This window comes from Chelonoidis abingdonii, chromosome 16 (genome assembly GCF_003597395.2).
Source record: "Chelonoidis abingdonii isolate Lonesome George chromosome 16, CheloAbing_2.0, whole genome shotgun sequence".
NCBI classification, from domain to species: domain Eukaryota; kingdom Metazoa; phylum Chordata; order Testudines; family Testudinidae; genus Chelonoidis; species Chelonoidis abingdonii.
The window spans coordinates 19,228,310-19,253,225 of NC_133784.1; the positions used below are offsets into that span (position 1 = coordinate 19,228,310).

The 24,916-nt window shown below is 45.2% G+C and overlaps 1 protein-coding gene across 3 annotated transcripts; it reads left to right on the forward strand.

Moving 5' to 3' along the window:
* The first annotated feature begins 807 nt into the window (after positions 1-807).
* RBM5 (RNA binding motif protein 5) lies at positions 808-24,263 on the forward strand. Of its 3 annotated transcripts, none has more exons than XM_075072959.1 (25): positions 808-966; positions 1,966-2,029; positions 3,438-3,648; positions 4,582-4,749; positions 7,482-7,551; positions 8,030-8,103; positions 10,588-10,671; positions 12,685-12,745; positions 12,921-12,986; positions 13,423-13,583; positions 14,314-14,411; positions 15,800-15,887; positions 16,146-16,223; positions 16,319-16,391; positions 17,782-17,867; positions 18,225-18,303; positions 18,576-18,667; positions 19,227-19,388; positions 19,931-20,077; positions 20,156-20,227; positions 21,136-21,315; positions 21,550-21,624; positions 22,457-22,554; positions 22,638-22,767; positions 23,680-24,263. In XM_075072959.1, the coding sequence occupies exons 2-25, from the start codon at positions 2,013-2,015 to the stop codon at positions 23,803-23,805; spliced, it is 2,496 nt and encodes an 831-aa protein (XP_074929060.1). In that variant the 5' UTR covers positions 808-966; positions 1,966-2,012; the 3' UTR covers positions 23,806-24,263. The 3 variants fall into 3 exon arrangements, with proteins under 3 accessions (XP_074929060.1, XP_032637373.1, XP_032637375.1); XM_032781482.2 differs by lacking the exon at positions 808-966 and adding an exon at positions 1,609-1,694; XM_032781484.2 differs by lacking the exon at positions 808-966 and adding an exon at positions 1,708-1,857.
* The last annotated feature ends 653 nt before the right edge of the window (positions 24,264-24,916 follow it).

Below are 24,916 nucleotides of genomic sequence, written 5' to 3' on the forward strand. Positions count from 1 at the left end.
AAAGGATTGTCAGCTGATGTTTTCCCGGAGGAAGGAATGACTGACGACATTTACCCCGAACCACCCGCGACAATAATGATTCAACCCAGAATTCCAAGGGGCGGGGGAGACTGCGGGAACTATGGGATAGCTACGGAAGAGCTACCCACAATGCAACGCTTCAGAAATCGATGTTAGCCTCGGACCATGGACGCACAACGCCGAATTACTGTGCCTAGTGTGGCCGCATGAAATCGAATTTATAATATCAGTTTTATAAAACCGATTTTAGCTAATTCGATAGTAGCCCGTAGTGTAGACGTGGCCTTAGATAGGCTCCTGTATGGGGCGTGCCACCCTGCTGGAAGGCGCATAGGCTGCTGCTGTGGTTTCTCTGCACCATGTACATGCGCAGAAAGCATGAGGCTGGCTTCAGTGACCCTCCCCACTCCAGGAACCACTGCTGTTTAGTTTGGAGTAGCTGTGCCCAGAGTGAACGCACTACCCCACCCTGCAGCTACTGACTGGTAGGTCTCATCAGCTGGAGTGAGCACAGCACTGGGGGAAGGAAGGGGCAAACATCCCCTCCCTCACCCTGTTAATGCCCCCCCAAATGCACCCGTAGGGCCCATGCATCTTTCTCCCTCCTCGCAACACTTCTCTTCTGTGGCTCTGGATGGACGTTCCCCACCCACTGACCGGCACGTGGACAGCACCAGAAGGTTCCCGACGTGCAATGCTCCGCCTCGCCGCACTGCACGCTGGGACCTGTAGTCTCATCTCTGCCTCCGTGGCATAGGGGCGGCTGCTAGCTCCCTTGTGCGCAGCTGCTCAGGCAATGGGCGCGGCCTGTAGTAGGCGGCTGGGGGCAGCTCCCAGTTTGAAGAGCCCCGTTCCCTGGCTTCAGGCGCCGGTGCAGCCAGCCACCGCCTTGGGGCAGCAAAGGGCCACGTTGCTGGGCCACAGCCCTCAGGCTTCGAACTCAGGGTAGGGCAAAGCGCGCCAGGGTAGCTGAGAGCAGGGGCGAGCTGCTAACACAGCTGCGGCCTTGGCAGCTTTCCTGTTCCGCGAGACGTGCCTGGCCCCGGGGGGTTTACTGACAGCCCGACCCTACAACGAGCTCACAGCGGGCTGCAGTTTCCTGCCCTCTCCCCTCACTGACTTGCTGCTCTCGCAGTGCCCCAGCCCAGCAGCGTCACGGGTGGCCCTCACCCTGCGAGCCCCGGCCTTGCCCGGCCTTAATGTGTAATGGAAGCGGGACCAGGCTCAAGCAATATTTTTACATCCCTAACCGAGGCGGGGCTCGGCCTTGGCACAAATCAAGCACTGACTGGGCAGCCACCTCTAGCCTTCTGGGGAGCCTCAGGAGCTGTTGGTGGCCAGGTGTGTGGGGAGGGGGTAGTGGGGGACAGAAGGGGACGCCGGGAGCTCCGTGGGGGGGGCGCGGGGGACAGGCTGGGGCCCGCCCCCTCTTTCGGCTCGGCTGCGATGGGGTCTCCCCGGGGAGGCTCCAGCAACAGCTCGGGGATGGGAATGAGGTCCCGGCCGGCCGCACTACAGTCCCTAGCATGCCGTGCGGCTGAGAGCGCCTGCGCACGCGCGGCCGCTGGAAGCTTCCAGGCGGCCGGCGCGGTGCATTGTGGGCAGGAGACGGTGAGCTTCCTGGGCGCCATTTTACGGAGCGGCAGAGAGGCGTTGGTGGGGCTTGCGGGTCGGTGAGTGAGGATGGGCCGACTCTGAGAACCCCTCTCCTCCCTCGTCACGGCCTAGGCAGGGGCTCCTTTGACCCGCGCATTTCCCGAATCTCCCTTTCTTCGACCCCAGCCCCACGCGCTAGTCCGTAGCGCCCCACTGCAGCCCCGCGCGCTCCTCGGTTCCGTAGGTCTCCCCGTCTCTCGCGCCGCTCCTGAGTGCGTTCCTCAACCACGCGCGCCCGATGCGCGCTCCCGTGCGCGCGGCGTGACGCTAGTCTTCTTTGTCCCCCAGGCTGTTCGTCTGTGTGCCGGGTTGGGAGGCCAGCTGCCCGTGGGACCATGGGCTCCGATAAACGGTAGGTAGCGCCCCCCGCACAGGAGAGCGATTGCCTGGCCGTGCCCGATGAGGGGCTGCGGAGGGCAGGCACTGGCATCTCTCCGACCCGGGCACGTTCCTGCTGAGTGAGATCCAAATCTGCTAGTTTATGGGGCAGCCCGTGGCCACCCTTCCGCGTTGTTCAGGCTTAAGCAGGACTTATTCTTACGCCAATACGTAGAGAAATGCAGTTGTTCTAGGGCAGTGTTTCTCAGCCCCCGGGGGTCACAAGCCAGGGAGAATTTTATTACAATCTAAAGCAAAGCAAATCACTCCCTCAAAAGGAGACAAGCTTGTTAACAGAAATACCTGTTAAATTGATACTAGTTTGGCATTGGCTTCTTCTGTATGAGCTATTAGGAAGGAAATCTCTAGTGGTGTTCTTAAAGAGCCAGCTAGCTACTGGTGCTGGAGAAGGTGACACCATAGTAACCTTTATTTATATGTGGTGAGGTCCTAGGGGGGCATATTATGGGGCAGAATTAGTGGTGAAAACAGCTCAATAACTGGATCCAGTAGTCTTAAGGAACCATCAGGGTGTCTTTAAGTTTTCAAATCAACAAATGTTTCTGAGAATACTTTTAGTAGTAACAACAGCAGTATGCTTTGATTAATTAGTAATTGGAAAAAGAAAAATACGTTTCACTTAGTACAATAGTTTAGCTGCTGTTGCTTAAAATGGCAGGTGATGTGGACCCTCCACATTCCCTGTACATGTGGGTTGGAGGAAAACAGCTCTGGAGAAACAATCAGTGCCACCAAAATAATTGAAATCACTCACTGGCAGTGAATTTGCTCTTCTCTGTGAAGGGAGTAATAAAAATAGTATTAACTTTTGTATTTGAAAAGTAGTCTCCAGTTGATATGACTGGTTTATATCCAATTATCGCTTTTTAACCTGATAAATGTTTTCTACTAAAAACCTTAACGTGAATGTATTTTTGGATTTTGGATCTCTCAACTGAGTGATGCTTTGTACCTGTTCTCTTGAGGCATGGTGACCTATACATAATTGTTTATCTAAAAGAGTTTACTAGAAAAATGGCAAAACAGAGGTTATCATAGTTGTATGGAAGAGATCTGTTAGGTTTCCTAATAACCTATCTCTTGTCTATGCATTTCTCATCTGTATATTTTGTTCTTCAGTTTACACACTAGTGCACTCTCCAGACTTATGTGACTATTGTGTTATTGAATGACATGATGCTACAAAATGGAGGGAGTGGGTGGTAGTTGATTCATTTTTTGCAGCGTTGTAGCTCATTTGCTCATTTTGAACTGAAAATGCTAGAATTTCTGAGCTGACGCAGATGAACCATGGCATTTCCCTGAATTACTACTTTTCCCTGAGAGAGAATTCTCACACTGAACAAACCTCCCTTTTACAGTGTGAGTAGGACCGAACGAAGTGGAAGGTATGGCTCTATCATAGATAGAGAGGATCGGGAGGATCGGGACTCTAGAAGCAGGCGAAGGGATTCTGATTACAAGAGATCGAGTGAGGAGCGCAGGAGCGAGAGATATGACGACGGCCGGGACTATGACGGCCGGGACTATGACGGCCGGGACTACGACGGCCGGGACTATGACAGCCCTGAGGTAAGTGGAAAACATTTGGATTCACTCAGGCTGTGAGTGAATTTTGTAATAGCATTCTGATAACATTGTAATCAGCATAGTATAGATCAGGGGTTCTCAAACTAGGGGTCGGGACCCCTTGGGTTTGCAAGATTATTACATGGGGAGTCACGAGCTGTTAGCTTCCATCCCAAGCCCTGCTTTGCATCCAGCATTTATAATGGTAATGTTATAATGTTTTTAATGTATGGGGGGCTCACACTCAGAGGCTTGCTATGTGAAAGAGGTCACCAGTACAAAAGTTTAAGAGCTACTGGTATTGATCTTGACACTTGTCTATAGTAATCAGTGAAATGTCTTGCCATTGCAGCTATTAATCAGATATACAATTAAGTTGATTAAGTGTCCTGCTCAGTTGGATATGTTCTGTATGGCTAAGAGTCCAAGGTAGCTGACAATAGAAAATACAACACAATTCCATCTTCCTGTAAACAAGCAAAAATTGAGGATGATTAGTAACACATCTAGCAACTATTAGTGATGAAATGTACTGTCCTGAAAAGTTATTTTTGAAGAAATTGGATGCTCAGCATTTGTAACTCAAAATATATTAACACATTCTTATTCTTGATTTCCTGGCAGAACTGATAGATTCACTTTTATGGAGAAGGTATTATGAGGTGATAGAAACCAAATCTGATTTTAAACAACTACTTCAGAGCATCCCTAAGGTTTCCAGTACAGTTTTTATTAGTAGTGTAAGACCCACTCTCAGGAATGGAACTTCACTGGTTAATTAAGATACATCTCTTACTTTTTATTTGGAATCAAATTAAAGCTCCAGATCTGCTGGAGCTCGTTCCAGTCTTTTTATGATTTCTTTTTCCATATTGGATGATAAGCTGTCTACATTAGCAGTGTCTGTGTTTGCTAATCTGGGTATTCGCTTACCAGAGGGATAGGGAGAGGGAGCGTGAGAGACGGAATAGCGATAAATCGGAAGATGGGTACCATTCTGATGGTGACTATGGAGAGCACGACTACAGGAATGACATTAATGATGAGAAAGAAAGCAAGACCATCATGTTGCGGGGCCTTCCTATCACTGTTACAGAAAACGATGTAAGTATCCAAAGAAAATGGCTTTGCTTACCCTACCAAGAGTTCCAAATTGGTTTGGTTTACTTAGGTTAAGATTTTGTCATGGTTATTTTTGGTAAGTCACAGGCAATAAACAAAAATTCACGGAAGCTGTGATTTGTCTGTGACTTCTGCTGTTGTGGCTCCCCTGTTTCTCCTGCCACCCTGATGGCTGGGAGCTGTGGGGTTCCCCCTCCACCCACAGTAGTTGGGAGTTGCAGGGTAACGTATTTCCCAAAGAGAAAAAGGGACACCCCCAGCTGCTCACCTGAGGTGCCCCCTCTTCCCCTGCGCAAGGCTGTCGCCCTTCACTTGAGCCCTGAGGGCCCCCTCAGGAGTCTGTCACTGGAATCTTGCAGGGGGTCCCCCCACTGGCTGCCAGCTCCAGTCCAGCAGCCCCTGGGGCTGAAGCAGAGAATGTCAAGGAGGTCAAGTGACTTCCATGACACAGACTTAGCCTTACTTATGCCATATTACAGATCCAATTTATCGCTGCCTCTTTCCTGAAGGTTGCAAAGATAATCCTATCTCAAAGGGCTGGTTAATATTTCCATTATTAACCTTGGATTTTTGAAGGGGATTAAACTGTAGCTGTTTTATATTAAATAAGTGGGTCAGCTAAGGCCACATGTGCCTCTTTAAAATAGAACAATCTAAAAATAAGTCTTTCACATGTGGTTAGTAGCCATCCCTGGCTAAGGCACAGAAAAGATGCTTGTAAGTAACTACTTACAGTGCTAATTCTGCTTATTTTTCTTTTCCATAAATGTAGGCAAGAAGTAACTGACATAGATTTTTCCAGAGACAAATATGGATTTATTTTCCTGTATTGATGGAGGCTGAAGATCGTGTAGTTGGCTGTTTTACACCAATTTACTTAGATTTTCAGCCTATTAAAACATCTTTGCACCAGCATAAATCTGTCAGCACAGCTGTTGGAGTGCTAAAATGGCTGCCGTAATGCTGACGGAGTACAAGTGGGCTTGGCAGCTAGATTTCTTGATAACTCTTTGAGCCTTTACAGTGTTCATGCAAATTCCAATAGTCTTCGGAAGTGGTTAGTTTTCAGTGTTTTTATCTCTCCTGTTTCTGCCAGATTGGCAGGGTAACCAAAATAATCTAATCCTAATGCCTGTTAAAATAATACCAAACCCACAAAAGCAGAGCTGTTCATATTTGATTTTTAACCAGACTACATCTGTAATTCTGAAGTGTCTGTTCTAGTAATGTGTCTCTGGATTATTAAAACCAATTTTTTTTGCCACTTTCACAATTTAATTTTTTGCATTCTACTTAGCTAGGAAAGTAGTTACTAGCCAGGCCAGTTTTTCTGATTTTCATGCACTAGTCTGATACTACAGGGGTTGTTTCATACAAAGCATACATATACTCAAATCCAAACTAAACAATTCATTTTTATAAAATTTCAGTAAATGTTTTTATTTGTTTGATTTTATTGAAATCCTGAATATCAGGCATAAATGGTGTGTAAAATTGCTACTTGTTCTTAGGCATTTAAATGGATTTAGCTGAGCTGTATTACTTGAACAGTTTTTAAATATTGATTTGTATGCCTGCTAACTGCTAAAATGACTGTAGTATAGTTTCTTTGAATAATGTCATTTAGGATCAGAATTTGAACAAATTTTAATGCGCAAGTAGAGCTTTTAATTATGTACCAGTTAACCATATTTTATTTTGAGTTTGCACTTTCCAAAATGCAACAACTACTGCTATACAAATTTCCAGCCTTTCCTTTGTGGCTAGGGAAGACAGTTGCAGGGAAGACAGTTGCAGTGGCTGTCTTTGTTTGTTTAATTTTTCTTTGGCATGTTGATGTATGTAAAAGTCTGCTCCAAAAGACACCACTGTCAACAGTAGGTCAGTTTGACTTGCAAGCTACAGGATGGCCATGTGCTGTCTTCGTGCTTTGTTGATCAAATCTGCCTTTGGGTTTCCCTGCACTGACAGGTCTTTTTGAGCCATTGCATATCTTCCTTTTGTGCCATGTCGGGATTTCTTTTATTTGCTTTTAATCAGTTTTCTAATGTTTCTGCCAATAGTGACCTTTTTCTTCACCCTTCTGGGGAACTTGTTACTAATCTGATGTTTTTCCCTTTTTTCATCTTTCTCATTGGGCACCTCTGGAGCTTTAAGCAGGTTCAGTACAGTTGAGGAAATGGTGCCTTATTAACTTGTTAGCCTTGTTCTTTGAAGTTAGTGATCTGCGCAGATCCCTTCCTCCTCTTAAGAGAATGTGGAGAGAGTAGGTCAAAAAGGGAGGGTGCCTGCAAGCCAAGATCAGTGTTCAGTCTTCTGGGTTTGAGAGGAAGGGAAACGGGTCTAGCGATTTTGCAGACGAGTACTGTAGACTATATCTTGGATTTGGGAACTCCTCGTGGCGGAGACAGGCGTCTTGCTTGTACAGCACCTGGCATGACTGGAGCTCTTAAGCACTACTTAAATATAAATAAGGGGAGCACTGGTTGGGTGCAGTAAGTATTACTTACTCTTCTTAAATTACTTTCTAAACAGGGAGGTGGTAATTTTCTCTCAATTCAGTGTAAAGTAAATTCACAAATGTGATTTTTGCACAATGATTCTCATTCAGAGTAAATATTTGGGGTGGAAGGCTGCAAATTAGTTCGCAGTGATGAAAAGGATATTTGTCAAGATTTGAATCTTTAACTGTCTTATGACTAAACTCCATACAGATTCGAGAGCTTATTGAGTCCTTCGAAGGCCCTCAGCCTGCAGACGTGAGGCTGATGAAGAGAAAGACAGGTGAGTGCTCTAATCTGGCTGTTGGTGCCATTTTCCTCTCCCCTCATCCCCAGACACACAAGAACATCCAGAATTACCCCAAATCTGCAAGCACACAAAATCAAAATAAAAGGTTTGCCATGGCTTAGGAATGTGACCTTTTGATAGGTTTTAGATAGCTGAAGAACACTGTAAAAGAAGTCTGTCTTCAGGGGTTTTTGTTAAAAGGTATGGGTAAGTAACACTAGCGTAAACCCATTTGACAGTTATGTAGTCTGTTGCATGGTTTCCTTTAAACATGGATTCAAATCGAGCAAAATGTAGCCAGTTAAGGCAGCTTGGTTCCTTGCCATGGCAAAATAAGCAGATCCCAGCAGTTGACGTCGAATTTGTAAAGCTGCTTTATCATGACGTAATGAAGCAGTTGGAGAGAGATTCACCTGTTTTAAAGGAACTGACTAACACAAGTATCCCGTCTATATCTGAATGCTGTCTCTAGGTGTAAGCCGTGGTTTCGCCTTCGTGGAGTTTTATCACTTTCAAGATGCTACCAGCTGGATGGAAGCCAATCAGGTTGCTTCACTCACCAAGTCTAGATATTCCTGAAAATGGAACAAGTCTGTACAGTTTAAAAAAAAAAAAAAGAAAAAGGAATAAACAAAAGGTGGAAGGAGTGGTTTGTTCCAAAACAGTGACTTAAAGAATAAAGGCTTTGTATATATTAAAATTTGTAACGGTGGAACAAGGATAGTATTAGGAGAAAAATAATTGGCTACACTGAACCACCCCCTGTTAGACAAATAGGCATAAAGCACTGCTTTAATTGTGTGCTGGTGTTTTAATTATATAGTACAGGTTTAATTGGCTCTTAAAACTCTTACCCAGACCAGTCTTCTGGAACATCCTTCTTTATTTCCACCAGACATTTCCCATATCACTGTTGCCATACAAAGTACCAGACCTTTCAAAAGGAGTGCAGTTGTAATGTTGCATATCTGCATCACTGATACTAGCCATGAAGGCATTGATATTTGATTGTAAACAGACAGAGCCTAGCTCCCTCTCTAGTGAGGGAGCTCCTTATTGGAGTCCATTCAAATCATGAGACCTGCTAAAGGCATCTAGAATCTCAGTTCTCTCAAAGTGATATTGTGTGTTTCTCACCTCTTGCCTGAGAATAATAGGAGCTGAAAACCAGAATAGATCCTCTGTTAAAAATTCATTCCATTTTACAATGAGGTTTTCCTATTACACGACCCATGAATGGGAATATTTTGTTCTGCTCCTTTTTGATATTGGTCATCAGTCCTTGCAGCAAAATTCATCAGATTTGCTCTCCTCACATTGAGTCACAATATAATGAGAGCTCTGTTTGTTTGTGTGGTTAGAAAACCAGTAAAGTTAAAAGGGAGGCACACTTAATGTTATAGTCCTTTATTTTTAACACTTAAGAAAATTAAATTCATGTTGGATTTTGAGACTTCTTATGTCATAATCAGAAATTGCAATATGCAGCCTCCTAAAGTGGTGTCATGCATTTCATACTATAGCCCCCTTCCACAACAACAAAATGTTCAAGTCATAGTTTCTTGACATAATGTCCATTGCTTGCAACATATGCACCAGAACTACAGGTGGCAAGAAATTAACAGCAAAAAAAAATTTAAAAATCACCCCAGTTTTAATGTATACAAAGCTGTGTTAATGTATAATTCATTGAGATGGATACAATCCAAATTCACTCCAAAAGAACCAGAGCCACCCTAGCAGTAGGGAAAAAAGTAGCTGAGACTCCCCAGTGGCCCTGCTGCTGACTGTTAGATGAAGAGATGATATATTGTAAAAATGCCAGCATCTTTGTTTCATATATGTACATATCCAGCGAGTACTGGGCCCTGCAATCCACCCTTCTGCCCATAGGGCAAGATTAGCTTTCTCCTGTCTAGCAGTATAGAACTTGAGAGGCCTGTTCACGTGCTACACCCTAGATCTGTCAGATCCTGTTATCAAAAAGACTGATCCTGATGTTTTAGTGCCTCTATAATAAAGCTTAACCCTCGTTTTAAAAAATAAGTTTTTCAGTTGAATAAAATGTCTGGGGTTTGGCTACCTCAACACATGTCCCCAACCACACTTAAAGAAGCAGCTGAATTAACTGTTAAGTTGTAAGCTTGTAACTGGCCATACTTTGAAAGAGCACTCTTTGTACATAGGGTTCAGGAATGATTGACGCTCAGAACCTTGGCTGCTGAAATAGATTAAAAGTCCCAGCCCCTTTGTAATGTCACACTCTTGACTAAGAGGACACTGATGAAAGCAGTATGATCTCTTACTCCTTGGAAAAGTTTACTTGCAGTCTAGTTACTCATTTTGAAGAGAGTTCCTGGCTGTTTGAATGAAGAACACAAACCTTTTACACAGGCTTTCACGTGAACTGGTGCATTAGTCAAAGGCATCTGTTTTGAGCTATGTTTCAGTTGATGGCATTTATAATCCAACTTCTTAGAAGTATGAGCAGGGTGCCTTTGGGAGAAATTACTGTATTTTCAAAGGGACACATCCTGAAGAGAGCACTTGAGGGACGGAGGGGGGGGAATTCAAAATGCTATTATTTAAAGCTGTAGGTGTTTGGAGTAGGGTCAGAAGTGAAGCAGTAAGGACACGGTTAAAAAGCTGCTCAGTTATATACCAGAAGTAGAAATACTTGGGTGGAAGAAACTCCTAAACTCTGGCGATACTGAATGCAGCAGGTTTAGGACTCTGTCTCCTTTGAGACATTTCCTTGTTCCATGGCAGCGTTTAGTATTTGGCAGCTTGGTCAACATTCCCTGATTCCGTTTACCTTTATTCCACATCCCATTCTTTTACTGCCCACGTCCTCCTCCCTGCAGGATTGGATGGGCAGAGTGTAGGTGGCGGTGGTTGGTCCTCCACATCCTCCCCATATGTTGTCCATTTAATTCAGGAGCATTGATTCCTCCGAAGTGTGCTCCGGCATGGGAAAATGGACACTTGTTTCCTCAATACGGGAATAACTTAAACCTGCTTTTCTTGCAGAAAAAACTGGTGATTCAGGGGAAGCAGATTGCAATGCACTACAGCAACCCAAGGCCTAAATTTGAAGACTGGCTTTGTAACAAGGTAAGATGCATGGTTTCTGCAAAGAGTTCTAATCAACATTGGGGTTCTGTTCTGTTTACCACCATTAACGATACGGGAAAAGAGGTATGTTAACTTTGCAGATGTTGCCAATTTCTGCGAGATCAGATGATACTAAGGAACAAAAGATTAAAATGTGCCATCTCTGGGGCCAAATAAAATGAAACATAGATCAAATGAAAGGGAGATGCTCAGTCAAGAGAGATCTGAAATGACAGGGACAGCAATTCATAAATTGTGGCCAGAAGTGACCTTCATAACACAGGCCATGGAATTTCACCCCAGCAATTGTTGCATTGTGTCAGGTAACTTGTGGCTGAACTGGAGTGCATCTTTCAGAAAGGCATCCAATCTTGGTTTAGGATTTTCGGTTAAGGATCGTGGCATAGGATCGAGCTAATGGGACTCATCTGACATCAGATTTAAGAATTTGTCAGCTGAATTCCATATTTCTCTGCTATAGTAGATGTTGCATGCTAATGTAGGATATGACCACCCTAACCCAATGCTGAATTACCATTCAGTAGTAAATACTCTCATGTTCTTTGCTGAGCCCGAAGTGGAAATGACCCAACAAGAACAAAAAACAGATTGCTCTGTCCATATTGCTTCCCAGCCTTGTACCTCCATTTTAATAAAACACTCTTTAAAGGGGGTGTGAGCATGACTAGATCTCCTCTGGCCCACAGGCAGGATGTTGTAACTGAGGAGGCTCTAGGGTCACACGTTTGGCAGCATGGCATTTCATGGCACTAAAGAAGGCTTCCATCCATATTTATTTTGTGTTCCAAGTTGCATGACAAATAGCATGCAGTTTAAATAATGTATTTAAGACATAGGTCACTAAACTAAATCTGATGTGCTGGTAGCCCGTCTGTCTAAATAGCAGTTATAGTAAATCTGTTTCCAGTCTCTCTCTAATTCTGATTTAACTTTCTGTGACACTTGTGTAAATAACCAAGTCTCAAAATGATAATCTGCAGGCCAGGCTTCATTGACCCCACTCGTATGGGAGCCACTCTGATGCCACTTCGCAGCAAGATGCCTGCCTTCAGCAGGCTAGGCTTGGCTCAAATGGCAGCTTTTAATGGAGGAATGTAACTTTCATATCTTTCTGTTGCAACATGTTTGTGCCCCAAAGAACCATTCTGATCACTCTGTGGAGCTCAGTGGAGCCATCTCTGAAACCCAGAATGCTTTGTCTGTTGTTTACCTGTAGCAGTTCTGAGATGGGTTGATTCCAGACAAGCTTTAAGTCACTCTGGCTTGTTTCTTGCCTCTTACAGAAAAGTTATTCTCAGCTCTCTTTGGCAGTTATGCAAGTTAACCATGGAGACCTGGGTTGTACCAACCAGTGCTTGCTGTGTCTCATTTATGTATGCATGCTGTAATCTGTAGCGGAGACTGGGCTGCCCAAGACCAAGCTGCCAGAACTCCATGGCAAATTAGACTATGTCTATAAAAGCAGCAGAGAATCCTGTGGCACCTTATAGACTAACAGACGTTTTGGAGCGTGAGCTTTCGTGGGTCTATCACGCTCCAAAACGTCTGTTAGTCTATAAGGTGCCACAGGATTCTCTGCTGCTTTTACAGATCCAGACTAACACGGCTACCCCTCTGATACTAGACTATGTCTAGTTAGTCAGGAAGTAAGCAACAGTAGCACAGTGTGGCCTACCAGATTGGGGTGGCTTAGCATGACAGTCATGAGCCTGTAATAGTAGTATGTGGATATTTTACAAGGCTGGGATCGTAGACTGGAGGCTATCAGATACCCAAGTAATTTAATTTAAGGCAGAATCACCTGTTAACTGCCTTTGTTCTATTACTTTGTGGCATAGCAGCTGTGATACATCTTAAATCTAATCTGGCATGTTCAATCTCTGACTATAGCATAGTAATGAAGATACAGAATACATCATAAGGACATTTCATATCGTGCCAGATAGGGTATGAACCCTATAAAAATCTCAGTACCATTGTTTTGTCCCGTAGTGCTGCCTTTACAACTTCAGGAGAAGGTTAAAATGCTTCCGCTGTGGAGCAGATAAATTTGGTAAGTCACTTTCAGCTTTTTTTTTAGCATGTTTTGTTACGTGGAATATTTCCTGTCGCAATTGGAAACTAAATGGGATCACAGGTCCTAGGCTGGCTCATTGAATCTGTTTTAACTTTGAGTGAGAGATTCATACTGTGTGATTAACAGCAATTTATTCCTGTTTCCCATGAAGATTCAGAACAGGAGGTACCACCTGGATCAGCAGAAGCTGTTCAGTCTGTGGATTACTACTGTGATAGTAAGTTAGTCTCTCTGCTTTTTCTTTGACTTCATGTGTTAGACAGAATGATCTAGCTGTAAATCCTCTCTAGTGTCTGTGTCATACTGTGTATTTGGGACCCGCTTCCTGTTCCCTTTTCAATGCAGGTTGTTCAGCATAGCGTGCTCCATGAGGCATGTGCGTTAGGTGTGACTTATAGGAGAAATTCAATAATGTGCGTAGGCAGGTTCTATCTGCATGTAGCATAAAACTTTGGGGGAAAAAATTATCCTCCTTCTCTTTCCAGATAAGAGATTTCCTTAAATTTTCTTTAAAAATAGTCATTTCTTTTTGCTATTTAAGGTCTAATGCTGAGGGACCTTCCAGCAATCATTGGTTTCATAATAACTGAAAGTACTTCGAGGAGCATTTATGAATATAACTGTTGTAACACTTTGTCTCTTCCTTCCTTCAGCCATCATTCTACGAAACATAGCTCCCCACACAGTAGTGGATTCCATCATGACCGCACTGTCTCCATATGCTTCGCTGGCAGTCAATAACATTCGCCTTATCAAAGACAAGCAGACTCAGCAGAATCGGGGCTTTGCATTTGTGCAGCTGTCTTCTGCAATGGTGAGAGTTTAATAATGCACTTTGATGTAAAAATATGGAAGAACCTTGTGAGAAATGCATTGCCATAATGGGCTAGTGGCTGAAGCGAGGAATTAGGATGTTGGCCGCTATTTCCTGGTCTGGACTCGTTCACTGTGACAGTGAGTGTATCACTTAACCATTCACCTATTTCTTCATTATCCTCATGGTGGTGAAAAAGCACCTAGAGATCCTTAAATGAAACGTACATACAAGGGGAAAGAAAGCTTTTTATGTTAAAGAGTAGGATCTGTGCTTTAGTTTCTGTAGACTAGGTTTGAATCCTGATCATGGCTGCTGAAAACAGGTAGTTTAGTCTCAGACGAGTTCCGTGTGGACCTCATTTCACAGACCATTTTGGCCAATTGAGAATTGAAGAGCCAGAGGTTTGCCGATCAGGAGGAAGGTACATTGATAAAGCTGCATCTGGGAGTCTTTCAGAGCTTTTCCACAGACCATGATTTTGACCAGTGCTGTCGTCTCTCAAGAGCACTAAATCAACCCTTGTAGTATGAAGGAAGTGGGCAAATGTTTGTATTCCTAGCAGTTGCGAATAGCATGTGCAATTGCATGTAATTTATCCATCTTTTCCTTAGAAGTTGGCATGTTTAATACTTAATTGGGATGAACACTACTGAATCTTCATTTCAGCAATACCTTGCTTTTTCAGTTGGTAGCTTGTACTGTACTCACAGATATTTTCTCTTTTTAGGATGCATCTCAATTGTTGCAGATTTTACAAAGTCTTCAGCCACCATTGAAAATTGATGGCAAAACAATTGGTGTTGATTTTGCAAAGAGTGCCAGAAAGTGAGTCACAAGTGCTTGACTTTTCCTAACTCTATTATGGCCTTGTCCACACTACAAAGTTTTGTCGGCAAAAGTTATGCTGCTTTAATTAAAGTGTGTGAATTAAAAATGTTGTGTGTCCATGGTAGCTGCTTATGTTGGCAGAGTGCATCCACAGAAACAGCTCCTACATCAACACAGAGAGCAGTGCACTGTGGGTGGCCGCAGGGTACTTTGGGAAGGATATGCAGTACCTCATGCTGCAGGTACAGCATCACATGATACAAGTTTCTCAATCCCATGTTCCAGAGGCATCCTAGTAGATTGTCAGCCGTTTTTTAATCTGAAGGAGGGGAACGGGCAGAGACAGCAGGCTGACCAACTTCTCACAACACCCTCTGCCCCCATGTCAGCCCCTGGCTCTGCTCGGCAGGCACAGCAGTCTCCCCCAAAGCAGCCCTCTGCCTGTCTACCTATGATTCTGTAATTCCCTCCAAATTCTCCCATAGCCTCCTCAGCTGCCAGGAGCAGCATCCTGAGCAGCTCTGTGATGTCTCCCTGCTGAGGAATGTCAAAGGAGCATGGCAGTTCCTCTCCAACACCCCCCTCCCCCCCCACACACACACACTCTCTGTGTTCCTAGTGCAGGGCAGAACAGGAGCATTCCAAGTTAGCATTCTTAGCTGTCAGATACTTCCAGAGCTTTGAAAGGGGAGGGGCATATGCATGTAGGGCAGCAAAGATCAAAACAGTGAGCAGTCACAGCAGGCATTGTGAGATACTGATGGAAGCCGGTTATGTCAACAAAACACACAGCAGTCTCTACACTGATGCTTTGTCGCTTTAACTTTGCCACAAAAGCTTCATGACTCTCATTGAGGTGGTTTTGTTTTGCCGCCAAAAGTAGCTTTGTAGTATGTACACCTCCCCTGTTTTATAGACAAGGCCTAAGACTTGCAAGTGTCGTCATGGCCTCTGCTGTTTGGGGAAATCTCTCTGCTCGCCTAACCAGTGTCTGCTGTTGCTTGTCCATCATTTCACCTGAAGTGAAAATACCCAGCTGGAGTTGATGGTTGTATTCCTCATCTGCATTTTCAAGCCCCTCTCATTGCCACTGATTTTTTTAAGAGATGCACAATTATCTCCCCAAAATAATTTCTGTTCAGTATTTCTGGATTGCATAGTAGTGAGCCTCAAAGTAACTATCCCATTCCCCCAAACTTGCCAGGCTGCACTTTAGCTGGCTGGGACATCTGAGAGGATGTTTGTAGGTATCTTTAGAGATCCACGTGTAGCATCGTCAGTGAATCCCCTTGGGACTATAGAATACAGGGAGATTTCCTGCATGGAAGCTGCCTGAGAGAAAGCATCACTTTCTCATTCATGTAACTTCATCTTCCTGGTTTCAGAGATTTGCTTCTCCCAGACGGTAACCGGGTCAGCGCCTTCTCCGTGGCAAGCACAGCCATCGCTGCAGCTCAGTGGTCATCCACCCAGGTAGGATTTGGGAGGGGGAGGCTTCCATACACTAATGCATTACTTTTGCTGAAATGAAACTAGAGAATGCTTAGTCCCACTAGTAACGATTTAATATTCTTGACTTGGGTAAATGGAGATACAGAAGAGAGTACTAAGGAAGAGAATGGTCACAACAGCTAGCAAACTTGTTGGCTTGGATACAGCATTAGCACATTTTTAGAAACAGTGAAATGCAGGAACTGACTTGTCTCTGATAAAACTCTCTGGAATTTACAGCCTCATAGTGGAGAAGGAGGCACGATTGACTACAGCTACCTCCAGCCAGGGCAAGATGGTTATACCCAGTATGCGCAGGTGGGTAACAGTGGTTAATGCTGTTAGCAGTGTTTACTCATTGTCGGAGCAAAAATCTGATCAGCTGGACACTTACTTTGTGCTTCCCTTCACAGTACTCGCAGGACTACCAGCAGTACTACCAGAATCAGACTGGAGCGTTGGACACAGAAGCATCTGTTATATCAGGTAATATCTTCTTTGTTTCCAAGTAGCTCTTTTTTTTAGGATGTGAATTGTATAGCAGTATTAATCTCTGCAGAATCAAGTGAATCCCATTTAGCGTCAGCAGTTCTAGCTGATTCTGCTATTTGAAATAAAGGAGTCTCTGATCTCCAGCAAACCAGAGTGGCCAAGGTCTGCTCAAGATGGAGCACATAGGGACCTCTTGTCTCTTCTGGTTGCAACTCATTTAACATGGAAGACAGCTATGTACTCCCATATAGAACTCAGAGTTGCATTTGTCTCAAAGCCACACCTGAGCTGCTCCAGCCTAATCTTTGATGCTGGCAGCTGTTGTTTACCAGGAATTACTGTTGGATGTAGGCAAAGTGGCTGCCTTCTGGCATAGTAAATGTTTGACATGTATGCCAAGAAAGATCCTGCACGTATTGACCATGCTGTATTAACTGTTCCATTCCCAGAGTCTGTTCGTATCTCCTTCTGTGTTTAAAAAAAAAAAAAAAAAAAAGTTTTCCCAGTCTCTGTAGATTGAATTACCTATATACTCCTTCATAAGCCGAATTCTTTTTAGTAATAAAGGGAAGCACCAAAGAAGGGGATCGGCTTATGAACAGGTATAGAGAGGGAGAGGTGGGACACAGCCCCTCCCCCCAACAGAGGGAGCAGGAGAGTAGCAGAGCCAGAAGGGAAGAGGTGGGGCCAGAGTCTGGCCACACTACTCTCCTCCAGCCTCCAAGCAGCTGCACCTGGGGGTGGGGGGCTGGAGGCTGCAGCTTGTGTCACTTGGCCTCACCCTTTCAGAGCAGGCTGTGGCCATGCTGCCTGGCGCAGCCTGATGGAACAGGCTGTGGCTGTGCTGCCTGGTTGGCCTGCCGGAGCAGGTCCAGGGGGGGTGTGTGTGTGTGCGCGCCCGGCTAGGGGTGGGTCATGTCCAACCCCCCCCCCCCCCTAGTACGCAGAAGTCTCTGGGAGCAGCTCCAAGGGCAGAGGGCAGGAGCAACACGGGCAGGAGCAACACATGGCAGTTGGGGGAGGGACAGCTGAACTGCCTGGCAATGGATAGCCTGCTGGGCGGCTGCAGCACAGGGAACTTAGGGGAGTGGGAAGCTGATAGGGGGGCTTCCGATCTACCGTGGTTACAAGCCCCCACCAGCTAGCAGCAACGGGCTGCTCTTCCTGCAAGCAGTGGACAAAGCAAGCGGCTGCCAAATGACGTTAGAAGGGAGTATTGCACAACTTTAAACGAGCATGTTCCCTAATGGATCAGCAGCGTAGCAACGAAACAAGGTGAACTGGGACGACTTTAAGTGAGGAATTACTGTACCCTAACTCTGGTATGAGGTACTGTCATAAGAGTTCCAGGAAATAAGTTCACTGACAAACTGTACATTGGCAGGTGCTCCAGTTACCACCACTACAGCAGCTGTTGTATCCCAAAGTCCTCAGCTATATAATCAACAGCCCAACTCGCCTGACTCTCCGGTAAATATAAAACTTCGTAGAGCTCTTTCAACTGACTTTCTGTGCAGGCAGGATTGGAATCGATCATGGGGCATTCCTGTGCTGCCTTGCAACTGAGCATGTAGCAAAATTGGGGAGTCCTTTCTTACTAAACTTTAATCTCTTCCTAGACTGAAATTAGTCTATCAGGGAACTTTTAGTTACAAAAGAGCAGCTATCTGCCATTCTTTCTACACTAACTTTGATTCCTCTCTTTGAGAGAAGGAATATAGAGCATGTGGGTCAAGAACAGCTGGTGTGCAGAGTAATATGTTGTTGGTGGCTTGATTTCCATGGACCCTGCAAGGACATCCTTAATGAGGTTTCAGTTCTTTCCAGACTCAAACAGCACAGCCTAGCACCAGCACCCAGGCACAGTCAGCTTCTCCAACTGGTGTGGTCCCTGGCACCAAGTATGGTAAGCAAAGCTGAGTCATTCTTGTTGGCAGAAGCACATATGTGATTGGGTGGCAGTAGATAAATGTATTCCCTTGATTTAGTGTTTCCTTCCCATGTTGTTGGCAGTGAAGGTATCCTTGGGGGGAATGCAATGTGTGTTGATGAGATGGCAGTGCTTTATAGCCTTTTCTGTCTTCATAGTTGCTATAATCGCAGTTGTCTTAACTGGAACTAAAAGGTGCCAGTTTCAGTTCAACTGGAGCAACCATGTCCCACATCTTGATTTTACAGCTGTCCCTGACACTTCTACCTACCAATACGATGAGTCTTCAGGATATTATTATGATCCCATAACAGGGCTCTATTATGATCCTAACTCCCAGGTAAATGCAAGTTCTTCCCATCCATCATAATTTTTGAGGTCTGTTAGTTTCATGCTTCATCAACTGTGAGGGAAACTGACATTCTTGGGAGGGGGGTAAAATAGTGAGTGCAGCACACTCCCTCAACAGTGATTCAGGGCTGCTGTGTCTTCCCTACAGTGTAGCAGTTTTTCACATTGCTTTTTTTCCCCTGAACATCTCATATGAGCGTAGGCCTCTAACTATAGATCCTGTTGGTGTGACTTCTAGCTCTGCAGAATCTGGTTAAACTTGTCTAGCTCTGGGCTTTAGTGGGGTGTCCCAAAAGAAATTGTGAAATAGAAGAGAAGGTTCTTCCTGTAATGCTACCTGGTTAGAATGCATGTGCTTGCAAGCAGAGGATTTAACAGGCTGACATCTGGTTAACCACTTTGTGAAGATTTCAGATACTGTGGAAAGCTCTGACTCAAATATAACAATGTGAATCTAACATTCCTTTTGGTTGGGGAGTAGCAGTTGTTCCTTGTACACTTAACTCATCTCAGATGGATAACTGTCTGATTTTTCACTTCTCTCCCAGTATTACTACAATGCCCTAACTCAGCAGTATCTTTACTGGGATGGCGAGAAAGAGACCTACATGCCTGCTGCAGAGGGTGTTACATACCAGCAAACTAGTGCACCTTCCAGCAAAGAAGGGAAGGAGAAGAAAGAGAAACCCAAGAGTAAAACTGCTCAGCAGGTGAGGAGATATCAGATCACAGCTGGGATGGGAAACCTGAGCTTTTCTGGAACTGGAAGGTCACGTGTAACCTCTTAAAGTCTGGGTTCTTTTGGAAGCAGGGGACGTCTGGATTGAGCTGTTTAGATGGCAAGCTGCACCTCAGAATAGGTATAATAGAGAACTTGGGGAGGTGTTGGAAAGTTCTGTGAAAACCAAGGGGTTATAGCATAATGGGAGTGCCACTGTCTTTTTGACAAGCAGCATGCAGGGGCTGGTGTCTGGGCTAAGGGGGTAATCATAAGCTGCTGCTTTCACTGTAGCTTGAATCAAAGCTGGTTACTGGATTCCTCAAAGGCTTTCAAGTGGCAAAGAGTACATTGCAATTCTGGCATGCTGTGGACGTGAAAATTCCCTTTTAAAGGAAAGCACTGTAAGAGCAGAGTCAAAGTCTGTGTGTCGCCTCCTACAGGGAGTAGAGATGTTGGAATGACTAGATTCAAAGTCCCAGGAGTCGTTGTGCAAAGTGCATTGTCTGACCCAGTCCCTGTTGTCTGTTTCAGATTGCTAAAGACATGGAGCGCTGGGCAAAGAGCTTGAACAAACAGAAAGAGAACTTTAAGAATAGCTTCCAGCCACTCTGCTCCAGGGAGGAAGAGAGGAGGGAATCAGCAGCAGCAGATGCTGGCTTTGCTCTTTTTGAGAAAAAGGTAGTCATGTGGAGGAAGGTGATCACAGAGCAGGGCAGGCTGTGCAGAGCCCAGCGCTCATGTCTGTCTTTTTCCTAGGGCACGTTGTCTGAGAGACAGCAGGTCATGCCAGAGGTGGTAAAGAATGGAGAGGAGGAGAATCCACTCAAAGTAAGTGTGCACACATTCAATTCATTACCATACTGCTGCAGCTTTGGATAATGCTGCTGGGAGCAGGGCAGCCAGCTTTTATCTGAGTGTCAGCAGATACTGTTCTGCTTTGAAGTCCTGGGCTCTTTTGTGCAGAGGGAGCTGGTCGTAGGCATAGGTGGTGGAGTGGGCTGTTACCCCTTGATGGAATGTAGTGAGAGGGCCCCAGTCTCATCCATTCTGCAAGAGAAATAAAAAAGGCTCAGCTAATGGTCCTAGCCCTACAGACACTTTAGTCCAGGGGTTCTCAAATTGGGATATGTGACCCACTGGGGGATCACAAGGTTATTACATGGAGAGGAAGGGGGGCGAGCTGTCAGCCTCCACCCCTAAACTCTGCTTTGCCTCCAGCATTTATAATAGTGTTAAATACAAGAAGTGTTTTTAATTTATAAGGGAGGTCACACTCATAGGTTTGCTGTGTGAAAGAGGTCACCAGTACAATAGTTTGAGAAACACTGCATCACTCAGTGTTGTAGCAGACCAGCTAGAAGGAATAATTAGTTCTTCCAGTGCTGCATTCCCACTTGTAGGATATGGTTAGAGCCCTGTGCGGATACAAAATTTGTATCTGGATCAATCCACAAACATTGTCTGTGGATTTGCAGGGCTCTAGATATAGTGTCCCTGATGTTAATCTGTGGAACTACCTTGAAGAATTGTGCCCATTGGGGAGGGCATGAGATCTTGCATGATGATGAAGTTGTTTCCCTGCTCTATAAGGAAGCTTGTGGGTGAGGAGGTGCACTTCCTTTAGTTGTTGCGCATTTCTGTGATACCCACTCTTAAACTGAGGATCCTGTCATCTGCTGCGGTTGCCTTCCTGTACAATGTTCTCTTTGCTAATGGTGGGCCTGCTTGCCTTTCAGCGTGGCCTGGTGGCTGCCTACAGTGGAGATAGCGATAATGAGGAGGACCTGTTGGAAAGAATCGAGAATGAGGAAGAGAAACTGACTGACTGGAAGAAGCTGGCCTGTCTGCTCTGTAGGAGGCAGTTTCCAAACAAAGATGCCTTGGTCCGACACCAGCAGCTCTCTGACCTGCACAAGGTAACTATTTGTGGGAGCAGCTCCCATCTTTGAGGTGGGCTTGGTTGCAGTGTTTTACAATGTAGTACAAGGTATCGTGGCACTGCTTGTACCAGGAAGCTTTGTTTTCCAGAAAGTATCAACAGTTGTTGGTCAGGTATACCACCAAGGTGTTACTGTTCTAAAACAGCAACCATGTGGCCTCTTTGAGCATCCTCCTAACATGATGTACTATGAAATCTTCCTTTGACACAGCAAAACATGGATATCTACAGGAGATCTAGGCTGTCAGAGCAGGAACTTGAAGCATTGGAACTGCGCGAGAGAGAGGTCAGTGGCCATGTGACAAGACTGGGGATCCAGAGATGAACATGCACTGGTGATGGATGGGGTGTTTCTTTCAAGTAGCATGTCACCAGCTGGTGATAACCGGGAGCTGGATTATCCTAAGTATCTGCCTTGTGACAAGCTTGCGGGCTTTCCTAGTGAATAAGACCTGAATACTCAGGTGCTCATAAGTCCTGCTTATTGGGGAAGGGAGGGTGGCTTTTTCACTTTTTGCTATACAGCAGTATTTTTATGAGTGGGCTCCCACACTGGAGGTGGTGACCCTAATGTGGACAGGGAAGTGGGGGATCTTAGCAACTGCTGTGCTCTGTTTATTTTGCCATTGTCCTCATTGCCCTGCTAGTCTCACCGCAGTGTAGTTACTCCCCATGTGCCATCATGTTCTGCTCCAGGAATGCAGAGCTCAGACATTGTGAGGAGCCAGTTTCCTTGATCTTGCTTGTCCTGCTCCTCACCATGATTAAATCTCTCATCCAGGGCATAGTGTAAGCACTAGGGAGGGGAGAAGAGGAAGCCTTTTGACCAAACCAACCCAGCCCTCAGTTTTAGTGGAGTGACTATAAACTGCATTTTGGTCGTGATGCGAAAAGAGAGCTGGTTTGGGTGTCGCAGGCGGAGTATGTGAGAGAACCTCTTTGGTAATGCAAAGTCATCAAACCTTTCAGTTGGCAGAACTACTCAGTAGAATAGACTGGGTATTTATGTGCAGAGAAAGTGTTTCCCGTTAATATTCAGCCCGCTCCAAAAGCAGCATCTCTAATGCTTGGACTTACAGCCATTTGCAGTCAGTCCTACAGAATATATCTCATTGCAGATGAAATACAGAGACAGAGCTGCTGAACGGCGGGAGAAATATGGCATCCCAGAACCCCCTGAGCCGAAGCGCAAGAAGGTGTTTGATGCTGGCACAGTGTATGTATTTGCCAGGCACTTTAGTGGCTTTCTAGAGTACATAACAAGCTTTCCTTAATCTAACCGTTTGTTCTCTTGTGTAGGAATTATGAGCAGCCCACTAAAGATGGCATTGACCATAGTAATATTGGCAACAAAATGCTCCAGGCCATGGGCTGGAGAGAAGGTTCAGGACTCGGAAGGAAATGCCAGGGTATCACAGCTCCCATTGAGGTAAGCACAGTGTAGGAGGAGAGATGGCACTGGCTGTATGATCTGTTGGCTTTGCTAATTAAGGTGGAGGCTGTCCCCAGCAATTAGATGCCCTGAAGAAGTACTTCCCTGACTGTTGGAGCAGAATATGCTGCAACTAAGGTCTGAGCTGGCGTGAACCCCCAGCTGTAACATCCGTCCCGAGTCACCAAGTATCTGCACCGTTGTGGAAGTAGGGCTCCTGAAACTGTCCGGAAGCTGTGTGCAAGGTGGCATACACATGTAGTTTTGAAAAGCTGTCTTAACAGGAAGGTAAACTTGTGCACATATGTAGTGCAGCAGTCAGTGTTGGGGTCATGGGTTAAGTTAAGGGCTAGAACAGTTTGCACTTCGCCATATTTACTATAATTCAAAATCTAGTTTTCTCTGACTTTAAGATGACATAGAAGTGGGCAAGGCTAGAGGTGCTTATCCTGAAGGTGGGTCACTTCCATGCATGTGTTCTAACATCCATTCTGACTCTGTTAGCTGGGCTGGGTCTGCCATGTTTTCCGTTTGAATAGCATCTTGGCTAATATGAGGCACATTCCCTCATCCTGTTATGGTGTGTTTCCTGGCATAGGTCACTTGTTTGTACAGGTGAGACATAAGCATGTAGCTTTTGTTCTATCTGTGGACTTGGGGGCTGCTCCCAGAGGCAGGCCTCCTAGTAATAAATCTACTAGAGGAACTTAAATAGCTGTTAAAGTTATGCAACAAATCTCTCCTCTCCCCTCTCTCATAACATCTGCTAGGTGACAGTTGACCTGATAAGAATTGTACTTATTTCCCACTGTAGCAGATTCCCTCAGGCAGCCAGCATAGGGATTTCTGTAGTGGGTGCGGTGTGCAGGATACTGTATGCCCAATGCTAAAATACCTGTTTCCTTCCAGGCTCAAGTGCGCATGCGAGGAGCTGGCTTGGGAGCCAAGGGAAGTTCTTATGGAGTCTCCACAGCCGACTCATACAAGGATGCAGTGCGGAAAGCCATGTTTGCTCGCTTCACTGAGATGGAATGATGAGTTCCGCACCCTCAAAGCTTACAAGCCCTCAAAGCACTTGACTTGTCTGTTACCTGGAACTGACTGTTAAACCCTGTGATCTTGGTGGCAGTGCCATATTCTGAGTATGGGTTAGAATTAATCATTTCATTCCCTTGGACTGTCTTCCCTTCCAGCATGTAACTTCCATGATGGATTGTCTGAATTGCTATACCTTCATGCTGGAAAATTTGTGGCCAGGTCAACGGGGATGCTGTATCTTTATACATTCTTGTACATAGTGTAACATAATGTACTTTGAGTTCAGAGTGCATAGTGTCCTGTCACTCCAGGCCTCTGGAGCAGGTGAGGGATGTGTTAGCTGTGGTTTGACACTGTCTATCCTCTCCTTTTGTTGTATTGTCTTGTTTTGTTGGCACAACTTTCCTGTACATTTTGTATGATATACCTTTGTATAGACTTTTTGAAGATTTTGATTCTAGTTGCCGGTTTTGGCTCCTTTACAGAAGAAAAACACTCAAAACTGACCCTGTCATTTGGTTCTCAGTGGGGTGGGTGAAGAATATCCACATCCTCCAGGCTCCCAGCAACTTCCCCATCTCCCAGTTTTCTTCCCATGAGTCCATCTTTTGTGGTGATGGGTGTTGTCACCAGAGGCCTCGTCTTACTCTTTGGCTTCTGGCCTCTTTCCTGATTCTCAGGCTCTTTATACCAAAGCTAATGGTCTGAATTTCCTTTGTGATAGTGCAGGAGCTGTTATATGGGTCTGCTCTGAAGAGCAGCACTGTAAACCAACCTGTTCTTCACCTATTAATAACACATGTAAGCATTATGCTTTTTTCTTCTGCAGCATCAGATTTTCTCAAGCTACAATGCTAAAATGAGCAGCATAACACCTTGAGAATATTACCCTCCGAGAGCCCTGCGTACATACCTGCAGCGTTAGCCCCTACCTCTACCCTCACCACTATACTGCTGCTATTGGTATGCTAGCTTGGTTCACTTAGTCTATCCCCAGTCTTATGGCTGAGTTATGCTTTGCAGGGCTGCAACTTCAAGGGTCAGGTGAACCCTTGCTGGGAGAGTTGCTCTGCCTGTGGAGCTGTCTGCTGGCATAGTTAGTTAGTTC

Excerpts from the sequence above, each read along its gene's own strand:
- RBM5 (XM_075072959.1), top strand. Across the intron at positions 13,584-14,313 it reads TGCAGCTGTCTTCTGCAATG|GATGCATCTCAATTGTTGCA; the intron begins GTGAGAGTTTAA and ends TTCTCTTTTTAG. Across the intron at positions 22,555-22,637 it reads GTGTTTGATGCTGGCACAGT|GAATTATGAGCAGCCCACTA; the intron begins GTATGTATTTGC and ends TCTCTTGTGTAG.